Raw genomic sequence first — 12,670 nt, forward strand, 5'->3', positions numbered from 1 at the left:
AGACAAAGCAAACACAAGAAATCCTTAACCTGTGTGTTTTCTTTGTGTAGTACTCCTACCTGAAGCTTCTTCCTGGGGGAAAATAGTACCAAGTGTTTTTCAGTCACACTGGTCATGTTGTGCACAACATGCATACCCCATATACGCACTAGACCAAGAATATGTACCCATAAGCAGCTCCATACAGTGACTATTATGGAGTCTCATTCATAAGGATAAAAGACCTGATGTTAAAAAGAAGTAATCAGTACTGATAAGAAGTAATCAGTACTGATAAGAGGCAGGAAAAAGCACAAGAGAAGCAATCACTTGTGGCTGTGGACAAGCTGAGTTCACCCTGACAGAGTGCTGAGAAGAGACTGGCAGAGGCGGAGCATGTGCAGAAAGGACTTAGTAGTCAGCCAGATGATGGAGTTGGGCTGCCTCTCTTCTCTGCCTTGAGTGGCCATTTTACACGTGGTCATTACCTCATTCTCTTTCTTGAGATATGGTTCTCTGAAGACGGATTCGTTCGTTGAAGTCACAATGTGAGGCATATTTGATTTCCACCTGTCTTAGATCCATAATTAAGATTTCTAGTTTCCCACTTGTCATCCTATTCTCAGGTTTTGATGACTTCTGCATGCACTTCTATTATTTATTTATTTGTTCTTTTGCCCTTGTAAATGAGAGAAGCCAAACATATGTGCCAAACAATGTGCTTTGCTGGGAGCAGCTCAGTCAAAAGCAGGCTAAATTTTCAAAGTGCTTTCACAAGCTGGCAACTCTTTCCAGCCACCACCAGGATCCCTACTGCTGGCAAAGCCAGACGTATTCTTCTGCATTGCCATTGCTACCTATTATTCTGTGCTACTGCAGGGGAAAGGAATGACAGACAATGCTAGTGATAAAATGTTTTATGAATGAAGGATGACTGGGCACAGAGTTTCTCATGGCCCTGACATTATTTTACGATCATGGCGTCATCCTTGAGGAGCCTCTGTGGGCCGGGACTTCTTGCATTGGCCAAGCATCCCAGGGTGTCAGTAGGCAGAGACAGCAGACTGTGGTACTCCGGGGGAAGAAGTCACACGGAGAATATGGAGAGTACCATGTTGTCCTATCTGTGGCAGATGTGCTCCTCTATTGCTGCTACTGAGTTTTCTAACAGAAGTCAGTTATAGCTGTAATACTCAAGGGGTTTCAGATAGACAGGGGAATGCCTCATCTGTGCTGATGGCATGCAAGAATCTCTGTGTGGAAGTTTGTCTTATGATCAGCTGTTACTCGAGGACTCCTAAGAGCAGCAATTAGACCTGGAAGAGCCAAGACAAAGTGACCTGAGTGGTGTGAATAACCTGTTATCGATATGAGTCATCAGAACCTAAAGCAAAGCAGAAAGGTCTTAGCCACGCTGGCCAGAGAGACACAGACAGTGTGCTGTCACCTGGCAGGGTGCTTGTCATATGCTTCTCTGGGGACCTGGAGTCAGTAACGGACTTCTCAGGTCATTAGTGTTTAGGGCCCGAAGACTGAGGCAGAATCAAATAGAGGCACTGGGCCCTGACTTCCACTTTTACCGGGCATTTGCTATGCATTTGAATCAGGCCTTTTATTACAACACAAGTCCTGCATTTGGCTGGGTTGCAAATTCCCTTTATGTATGACAAATGTGGTTTGTTGTTCCTTCTGAAAAAACAGGGTGGGAAAGTTTCAAACCCGATTTGAAACCAGTGTAGTTGGACAACTAATGGGACACCATGTCATCCTCCTGCGTCTTAACAAATGGCTTCGGCTATGACCATTAAAAAATGGCTATGATTTTTCACTGGCTGATTTGGTTTGAATGAGTAAATTATTTTTATTTCATTGCATTAACTGCCAGAACATTGAATGAGCCGATAAGTCCCTGGTGTTGCCGAGCAGCAGAGAACTATTATTCGGAATTGAATTTTTATTGATTTTCGTGTGCTACAATGACTTTTCTAACATAGTAACATGAAAGGAAAATGAGAAAAAGGCCAAATAGGGCATGGGGTGAGGAAGAGGTAGCTGTTGTGTCCTATGGCCCAGCCTAAAATATGCCACTTTGGGGCAGGTGCAGCTGACTCTGGATGACTCATTGCTGATTTATATGATTTATAAACAAGACACGTGCCTGGCTTCCTCACCTCTGGCTTCTCTTCCCTACCCCTCTTCCTGTGGTTCTAGTCATCTTGAAACTTGTTGACATTCAGCTATAGAAATGGACAGGGTAACAGAGTGCAGGGTAAAGTCACAGGAACAGAAAATGCAGTGACTTGGTTTATACTGATGGTGTCACACATGGGAATGTCACGCGCGCACACACATGCACACGTATGTGAAAAAGACGGTGGATAAGTACATCATTTTAATAACAGTCTTGTTATTAAAGATGTGTTATTAAACACATCTGCCCATGTTTTCTTCATCCTCTCCACTTCTGAGAACGTTATCAAGTGACAAGAGCTGAAATGGAAACTTATAAATAACTTAATTAATTCATCCTGTCATTTAACAAATATTCATCAGGAGACAGAAAATGCCATTCCAGGTACCAAGGTGTATTGCCTTCCTTACTGGAACAAAATGCCTACAGATAGATTTATTTTAGCTCTATTTTAAAGCAAGGAAGGAATGGTGACTGAGGCCCAATTGTGTCTAGGGAATTAGGAAGCAGAGAGAGACTTGAGCTCTTACTCTCAAGCTCCACCTTTAGGAGATCTCACATCCTTTCTAGACAGTACTACCAGCTAGAGTTGATGTGTTCAAAGACATGAACCTGGGGCAAGGGACGTCCTGCATCTAAAACAAAATATAGAGATGCGACAGTAAGTGAAAACAGACGAAAACTTTTCCCCCAGCTCCACCACTAAAATAAAATTGGAGGAGTGCTTGAATTCACGGGTCACTGAGTTTTGAAGGCTATGTCATCTTAGCTTCTATCTTTGATAGATGTGGTCAGAGTGAACCTAGACGCAATAACATAAAAACAGGGTGCTCTTCTGCCCTGACTCCTGGCTCAGTGTACAGTCCAGACAAGTTGTGGGGACACTGCAAACGGTGGGCTTGTTTTTTCTAGTGTTTGGTGTTTGCAGAGATGAATGTATCTGATCATCCCAGAAATGTTGCCAAATGCAGAGACACTAAGAGTAATTAATGGCAGCCATAATCATTGAGAAGTAAAGGTTTGAAATGTTAAATAATTTTGTTTTAGGGCTTCTTCTATAACAGAGATTAGTCTCAAACAATTTACTGTTTACAAATGATAGTTTTATCTTCTTTAACCACATCTAAAATATTTAAGGTTGTACATCATATATGTAGTTCAGTTAATTTTATTTGTATATAATAACATAATTATTATCTGATACACAACTAATGATGAGATCAAAGGGTAGAAATATATTCAGACTCTGCCTCATCAATTAATACTGATAGAAGAAATGTCAGAAGAATATCCTTCCCCAATTCAAGAGAGGTAGCAATGAAAGCATTTTTTTTAGATATTAGAAATAAAAAACATAAAAAGAGAGTGCTAAAACGGAGGCAATAGTGAAAGTGAGTGAGTGTGTGGTGTATGTGTGTATATCCATGCATGTATGGGTTGTAAACATACATACATGTAGAAATCAGAGGATAGCCACAGATCATGGTCCCTCTGTGTCTTCTGACTTTGATTGGAAACAGGCTCTCTAGATGACCTGGGACTTTGTCAAACAGTGTAGGCTAGTTTGCTGGCTTCCATTCCATCTCACTGTCCCTGGCTCGTGCCCCATGCCTCGCATCTCCTGTGGGTTCTGCAGATCAGCACTCAGGTCCTCCCACTTTCAAAGCCAAGCACTTGATGACTGAGACATCTCTCCAACCCTGGAGATCCATGATTTAAATCAGTGAAAACCAGGTCAGCCTAGCGTGCATTCTGTAAGATGGTGAGATCTACCCTTTCAGCTTGAATCCTTCTCAATGAAACCTCCCTCCAGGCACTGGGCTGCCTCTGAGGACCCTCTTCCTTCTTTGCCTCTTTCTCATCATTCTACCTTTTAATTGCTTGTGTACTGTCTACCTTTGCTGTGAGAGCATTGTAGTAAGTGGGCCAGGATGCTGTATGGCACTTCCACTAAAATACCTTCACTGTTCGACAGGGTCCAGTCCCTACTCAACAGTGTGAAAGAAAATGGCTGTGGCACATTTTTCCTAACATTAATGTTCATAAAGGGAAGGGCTACCCAAGAAAGAGTTTTAATTTTCATTTTGTATTATCATATGGAAATAGGTATATTCTGTAACAAGTACATATTTGCCTGATGATTTTTCTCCAATATTAATAAATATATGTATTTTTGAGATACTATGCTATATGGCTTAGCAGTTCATTGTCTATAAATTAAATCTTAAATGCCATGACTTTCGAATCTTTCATTTCTGCATAAAATTCCATTGTATGAATGCATTAAATGATATTAACTACTACCACATCATTAAAGATTCAAATTTTTCCCTGTGATTCAGTGAGGGTTTGAGGCATTTTAGCCTATACACATTTTTCTCCACATAGTTCTCTAATCATTTTCATAGCTATACTTGTAGGATTATAGAGTTGTATCAGTGAAACTTTAAAAATTATAGTGTTACTGCAATATCCATAGAACATGCGATTCTCTTAAATATAAAAATCAATATTGTGAGTACAGTCACAGATCTACAACCATCATCTACGGCAATTTTTGATGTTTTTTATATTAACCAAATGGTTATTATTAGTCTTCTTCCCTCACTCAAATTCAGCCCCAGCTGACTCTTAACCTATTTATTTACTTTCCAACAGTACCACCTATTGTGGCTATTTCAAATAAATGGAATCATACAATATATAGCCTTTGGTGAATAGCTATATTCAATTAATATGGATTATGCATTTAAATTTTAGCCATGTCATACCATGCATTTAGTATTTTGCTTTTATTGAAAAATAATATTCTATTATAGGCCACATATTATGTATCTGTTTATCAGATAATTTCCATATAATTGGACCATGAAAAATAATTTGATCCATTTACAACTTGTTCTTCATGTATACCTGGTCTTTTCTTCTAGTACTATTCAAGACTATTGCAGCCATATTTTATTTCTAACCAGGGAATTAAAATAAAGAAACAAATAAAACTGTTTCACTTAGAAGAGGAAAGAGATATGTTGATAGTTGCTAAGCTAGCATTTCTGAAATAACTGTTGATACTGCCCCATTGCTTATCTTTAGCCATTTGTGTCTTCTCTTTATAAATGGTTTTCAACCCCTTTGTCATTTTATCTCAGCATATCTGTAATTTCCATTGTGCTTCATAAGAAATTATTTAACTTATTAAAGCCATTAACTTCACAGTGTTCTGTTTAAAATGCTTTAGGAAAAATAATTTTATTTTTAACTAAATACCTGTCAATCATTTTCTTGATGGCTTGTTCTTCAAGTTATAAGAAATCCCCCTTTTCTTAAGGTTCTGGAGATATTTTATTACTGCTGCTAAAATGTTTTTATTACTATGCCATTTATTTTAGTGTAAAACAAGACATAGACCTACATTTTTTCTTCAGAAAGGTAATGACTCATTTTAATACCTTTTATCACTTAATTTATCATGTACTAAATTATACTTTTATTTGAGTGTCTCTGAAAAATGCTCCACCTTATAATTAATTTGTATCTGATGTATGGTAAAATCATCCCATATTAATCATCATAGCTTTATCACAGGATGTAGTAATATATAAGACCTTAACCCTGTTGTATGTCCATTGTGCTTGGAGAAGGGTGTTTATGCATTAATACTTAATCTTTATAAAAGCTATTTGTAGCCAGGTTTGGTTACACATGCCTTTAGTCTCAGAAAGCAGGAGGCAGAGGCAGCTGGGTCTCTGTGAGTTCAAGGTTATCCAGGTCCATGAAGAGAATGACAGACGATACAGAGCTACATAATGAGACCCTGACTCTAAAAATAAACAGCTATGTTGGGCAATGATGGCGCCTGCCTTTAATCCCAGCATTCGGGAGGCAGAGACAGGTGGATCTCTGTGAGTTCGAGCCCAACCTTGTCTATAGAGTGAGTCCCATGGCAGGCTCCAAAGCTACAGAGAAACTCTATCTCTAAGAAAGGAAGGAAGGAAGGAAGGAAGGAAGGAAGGAAAAGAAAAAAGAAAATGCTGTATGTAGTATGAATTATTATCCTTTTACAGGTGCAGAGACTAAGGCAAAGAGAATTTAAGGTATTTGTTGAATGAAGGTGTTCATAGTGCCATGCTAGATTGGAACACAATTGCTTGATTTCAAATTTTAATGTATCCTCAATGCCCTATTTTAGCTTCTTAGTTGTTATTTCATTTTGATGACACAGAACTTGAATTAGAAATTCTTAAAGATGAATATTGCTTCTGGTCCGTCAGTTCTACAGTTCCCTTATTTTGTGCAGCAATCCATTTGTGTTACATGTCTGGAGCTAGTTTGCCCATTATTAGAACTTGTGTGGGTCCCTGTGTGTATCTTTCTAGATCTAGAAAAACTGCTGTTACTTAGATTGTCTATTCAGAAACTAATTACTTTGCATGGCCTGGAGTGAGAGTCCTAGATAGAACAGGAGGCATTGGCTGCTGTATCAAAGAGTCTATTTCTGTAATTTTGAGTATGCTCATGGACTAGTTGGGATCTATATGTGGGTTCCCCTTTTTAATATTCACAGATGCAACCTTTTTGGGAGGACAGGCCAAGCCCCAGACTTGGGTTTGAATCAGAAAAACCTAAAGTCAAGGGTTTTCTTATGTGAAGTGATATCTGGGTCTTGATGGGGTACCTGTTATTACTGATGGATTCATCCTTGTAGACTTTATCTGCCCTTCCCCCATGTTCCTCTATCTTTAATTTTTTATCTGCACCTTGGAGAATGATAATGCATTTCCTGATGGACTCTTCAAATGATTCCAAGTATTATTGGGCTGCAAAAGCAGGATAACTTGGTCCTCACTTGGATCTGATTCTTCCATATGAAATCTGCTAGAGATCCCCCAATACCTTTTTTATAGGAAATAAACAGATCCAGTGTTAGTAAAGACTATTTCATTGGAGGAAAAATGGCCTCATTGAGGTTGTCTTTCTGCCCGCTGATGCAGTTGGCATAAAGTAAGGGTAGTCATTTATTACTGTCATAGTTAGGATTTTATTGCTGTAAAGAGTCACCATGAACAGGTGACTCTTAAAAAGGAAAACATTTTAATGGGGCTGGTTTACACCTTCACAGGTTTAGACCATTATCCTTATGGCGGTGTGTAGGCAGACATGGCACTGGAGAAGGAGCTGAGAGTTCTACATCTAGATCTGCCACCCCACCTAATAGTGCCACTCACTATGGCCCAAGCGTTCAAACACATGCATCAATAGGAGCCATTCCTGTTCAAACACCACAATTACCATTTTCATTTGTGCTGGGTAAAGAAAAGAAGCATTATCAGAAGAATGTATTGAAATTTCTGCTGCTGTATTTTTGTGCCTTACTTGGTTAACGATAGCAAAAGTCAGATGATCATTTGGTAGCACCAGATAAGATTCCTGTCAGCAAGTAAATTGACCAAGGAGGTGGGAAGCAATGAGGAGGACAACACAGTAATCATTCTATCCACCTGACAGCTCTTTCCACCCTGGCATCTTGGCTGTTGAACTCCCTTTCATTCCTGTAGATGAGTTTTGAAATAATTCTGAGCAGTGAGGCCCTTCTTGAACAAGAGTTTCAGCTCAGCAATCTCTTGAATGACATCAAAACCTGTCCTGTAGTGGGATTGTGCTTCAAACAGACTTCCAACTCTGGACTTACTCCCTTTGTGCCTTGCTTTTGTTGGCAGTTTTGTGAGTCCATTACAGGGAGAGTCAGGAGATCTGAGCCACTAGGGCGATTTAAAGACCTTGGACAGAAGAAGGAAGCTGCCTCTAGAACTCAATTCTGGACAGCAAAGAATGAAAAGTCCTCTGAATATACAGATGCCTTTCATGTCTGGGAGCGAAAGCATTCAGAGAGAAGTGAATATGTGCATGGCTGAACTAGTTATTCATCGAGTGTTTTTTGACTTGCTAAAAGCGAGTTTAATGTATTTATACAATTTATAAAGATGTAACTGTTTCTGGAGCTCTGCTCTTTACAGAGGACATATTTCATGTGATTGTAAGCACCGAAGAAAATTAAATCAATAAATCCACAGCCTATAATTTGAGATACTCCATTTGAAGAAAGAAGACGTTGTCGAGGAGGGAGGAGACAATGCTTTCCATGGAGGAGGGATTCTAGACAACCTTCCCTGGCTCAGCTGTCCTGTGCATCCAGGTGACAGGAGAATTACCTTGTTCAGGAAGAGCATCAGAGGGTTGTGCTGACACCTCCCCAGGAGCCAGGGCCAGCTGCCTACCCTTTACAAAGGCAGAGGAGAAAGCTATGCAAATGAAGCTGGCGCTCGCAGGGCTGCACTGGCCTCTTCTCCTAGCAGGGCCGCATTGGTTGGCAGTGGGGCTGCAGGAAGCAGATGAGTTTTCCCCTCTCGCTGGCACTGATGAGTTCTGTGACCACTGGCAAGCCAATTAACCTCCGCAAGTGTCACCTCTCCATGTGTAAAAGGTTAATAGTGCGGCTTGTTTGCAAAGTGCCCGGAGCCCTGTGTGAAGGGCACTGCCCGGCGTACCCAGCATGGCTGCTTGACTAGAGGGCCTTGCGTTTCTTAATTATATGTCCGGTTGGGTAGGTTATGGATTTTTGTTGTGACTGGCGATGGCCCTTTCTCCCTTGTTACAAATAAAAAGACTAATAGGTGATCTCACTCTATTACTGTCTTCTACAGCTCCCCAGAGGGTTAAAGGAATGACAGAGGTTACAGATTAATAATGTATTCTTCGGCGAACAAAAAAAAAAAAGTCATGTGCATCTCAACTTCATAATAGCTGAGGACAGTAATTTATTAGGCCAAGTGTTTCATTGGATGTTGAACAGATAAAGCTGGCAAACACTCATGAAATTATGAGAAATTTTTTCTTGTCTCCTAATAGTTTTTCTTCCTTCATAACCATATGGTGGTGAAACTGTTTTGTTAAGGTATGTTTCAGATGTATTTATGAGTATTGGAAAAGCGAGACTCTGAAGTGTCAGAGAGTGACATATTTGTGTATATCTAACTTTTGACACGAAGCTCGCTGTTTTATTGTATTGGGGCCGCGTGTGAGTAACACCAGTCCTAGCTCAAAGTGGCATACACATTGTCTTGTGCTTCTTTGCAGATCTGCGGAAAAACTTTGAACAAGATCCACAAGGCAGGGAGGTGCCTATTGAAGGCATGATCGTGTTGCATTGCCGCCCGCCAGAGGGAGTCCCTGCAGCAGAGGTAAGAAGGACTCCACTATGAAGAGTCAGGCCTGTCCTCAATGAGAGGACAGAAACCCATGTGGCCAAGAGGAATGAAAGAACCTAGGCCTGCCATTCTTGCTGTCTGGTCTCCCTTGCAATACATAGTGAAGAAGTCATGGTGGGGAAAGCTGGGGATGAAACTTGCCTCTTGGCAACATTCTGATTGACATACAGTTCGTGCTAGGATATGCTCTTTATTCCGAGGAACAATCTTGGTGGGGTCTGCCTGTTTTGTACAATGACTGTGGGACCCCTCTGTTCATTAACAGGGAGCACTGCCTGGAAATGTGCCTGGAGAGGGGATAGTTAGTGTCTGTTCATTCTTCACTTGCTTACAGACCAAGCATCTTCTGAACATCTGGTATGCTACAGTCTCTGTGTGGCTATGGTATACAGTGCAGCCACTGTGAGCATCTAGAATCCAGAGTCACCATGGCTTTGGAGTCCAGACGTGTTTCCTAGAATTACCACCCCCACACACACCCAGCATACTAGGAAACATATGTTTGACCAGGAGTGGCCTAGGGTCACACTGAAGGCTTTCTGAATCCTTGATCATTCTTAACACGTGTTTTAACTGACTAGTAATGTAATTACTGGGAGCAAACCTAAGAGTGAGCAGGAAGGCTATTGTTCACAGGATTTTAGAAAATAAATGTATGTCATTATCCTGTATTCAGCAATAATTGTTCCAGCCATGGCTCTTCAGTGTGAATCTAGGAACCTGTGGTTCCTTCGGTGAGAAGCAGAAAGACTTTAAAGAGGAAAAACAGAAACAAAGAAAAAGAAAATCAGAAACATCTGTCGTATGTTTTTGCTAAAATACCTGTAATATTTGTACTGGGAAAGAACAAAGGAAGAGAGGGAATAAACACACATACGCACACACACACATACCCACACACACACTTGTATATTTAGGCAAAAATCCTGCTGGATGGATGCTACTCAGGCTCAGATGGTTTGCAGAAATGAAGTAAACGGAGTTGAAAATTGAAGTGAGCGCACCATGCATGATATGAAATAATTAGAAATGAAAATGCTTATTTTAAAATTTTTACTTAATGTAGAACAAAAAGATATTAATCTTCTGCCACTTTCTTACATCCAGCAATTTTGTATGTCCCATACCGTAAGCAGGGCACTCCATTCATAAGAGGCTGTGTCATGTTGCTTAGGGCTTCCTGTGTTCCCATGGGTCTACCCCCCATGCATATCATCCTCTGTAGCTCCCTTGCCCACCTTTGAGAATCCCACCTTACAAATAGCTCAGCACAGATACATGCAGCCTCTGCAGACCCTGCAAATGGAAGGTAGGCCCAGGTGGGAAAGACGCTGATTCCCACTGTTAGCATTCTACCTGCAAGAAGTTCTATATTTAGATGTCTAGGAGTCAATTTCCATGGCCGGGGGAAGCTTAGTTGTTTCCCTGGTACAGCCGTGGCCTTTGAGAGGCAGGAAAACCAATACCAGATCAATGACCTTACAAAGGCCTCACAGCCATATACGGTCTCTCTTCCACATCTCTTAGGTGGTCTCTGAAGTACTCATGGGAAATGCGCATGCTTCTGCCTTACAGGGTCCAGCAAATGGTCCTTCTGTTAGCACAGCCACTGTTCTGTATGTACTGCTCTGCAGCCGCCCCTTCTTCCTCTCGGTTTCCCAGATGCGCCAGCCACACTTCCACCTCAGGTCCCTTGCACGTGCTGGGTCCAGCAGTGACCATCTCAGTAATTCTCCCTATAGGGCCTATGCAAACATCACCTGCTTAATGTGGATGGCTGTGGACACTCTGGAAAATGTCACCCTCACCCTCCACACATACCCCTTTCAGTCCCTTTCCTTTCCTTTTGTCTCTTTATCCCTTGTCACTCATACTGTATCAGCCTTGATTGTTCTCTGTTGTCCTACTGGAACTGAACTTGTATAAGGAGATCTTGTGTGTGTGTGTGTGTCACCCATCCCTGTGTCACCAGAAAATGAAATGGGCTCACATGGCTGTTATCAAAAGGAAGGAAGTGACAGATAATGGCAAAGATGTAAAGAAAATGGATTCCTTGCATACTGGTGGTAAAGAGGTAAATTTAGTCCAGCCACCAGGGATAACACTAAAGAGGATACTCAGATAGATAGATAGATAGATAGATAGATAGATAGATAGATAGATGACTGCTGTGTGACCCAGAATTTCACTATGGGACATATATCTTAAAAAATGAAGTTAGGATACCTACAAGGCATCTACACCTCATCATTTTCTGAACTCTAGTCATAGTAGCAGATATATGGAGTCAGCCCATGTCTGTCGGCAAAGGAATAGAGAAAGGTAATACGGTTCATGTAATGTGACATCAGTACTCTTCAGCCTTTAGAAACGATGCCGTTCTATTCCTGACAAACATGCATGAGCCTCTCTGACATGTCACATGAAGTGAACAGGGGATAAGATGATTAGTCACTGCATGATTTTGTTTCCCTGTAGAGACCGAGAACATAAAGCTCCCTGTAGAGTAGTGGCTATCAAGAGTTGGTGGGAAGTCAAAGGATACAGGATTTCATTTGAGAGGAATAGGTTCAAAAGCCCTGTTGGGGAGCATGGCTACTGCAGTTAATAACAATGATTGTGCTCTGAAAATTGATATAATAGACTTTCAGTGTTCTCATAAGAACATAATAAGCATGTCAGCTAATGGACATATTAGCTCAGTTTAGCCATGCCACTATAAATACACATTTCTTAACAACATGCGCATATGCACATGCAATTGTACATACATACATTTTATTTGTCAAGAAAGAAGTTAATCCTTACAGACCCCAAAGGGCTTCTCCCACCAAGATGCTCAATATTTGTTGAATAGGAGTGAGCCTAGCTTCTTGTCTCTGTCAATGGGAATTGGAGTGCCTGTCAGACTCGTGAGTAGATTGTCCTTTCTGTTTGGTACTAGGTACTAGCAGCAAATGACTAGAACATTCCCCATCTGTATTTGGAAGGCATGGATCAAAACAGAAAAAAGAAATGGAACCAAACAGGGTAAATAATCTAATAAGGTGACATCTCCAGGCAGAGTCTAGCAGGCTGTGAAAGTCTCTACGTACACCCTCACACATGGCTAAAGACCTTCATAGTCAAGGTGAGGCTCGTATGCTGTGCAGGCTTGGTGGAGGATTCCTGTTCAGGAGGCTGCCATCTAGAAGCAAGCAGCTCCCCTGCCTGGTTTTATGCTTAAAAACATTAG

The 12,670-nt window shown here is 41.0% G+C and overlaps 1 protein-coding gene across 9 annotated transcripts in view; it reads left to right on the top strand.

The window, feature by feature from the left end:
- Unc5d (unc-5 netrin receptor D) overlaps positions 1-12,670 on the top strand; it is a 537,586-nt gene that overhangs the window by 325,326 nt on the left and 199,590 nt on the right. For all 9 annotated transcript variants that reach the window (XM_041673692.1, XM_041673695.1, XM_041673694.1 and 6 more), the window contains exon 4: positions 9,305-9,408. In XM_041673692.1, the coding sequence (XP_041529626.1) occupies positions 9,305-9,408 (104 nt within the window). The remainder of the gene's footprint in view (positions 1-9,304; positions 9,409-12,670) is intronic.

The sequence above is a fragment of the Microtus oregoni genome, unplaced genomic scaffold (assembly GCF_018167655.1).
Source record: "Microtus oregoni isolate MIOR12 unplaced genomic scaffold, Mior012 000024F_ref0000369, whole genome shotgun sequence".
NCBI lineage: Eukaryota > Metazoa > Chordata > Mammalia > Rodentia > Cricetidae > Microtus > Microtus oregoni.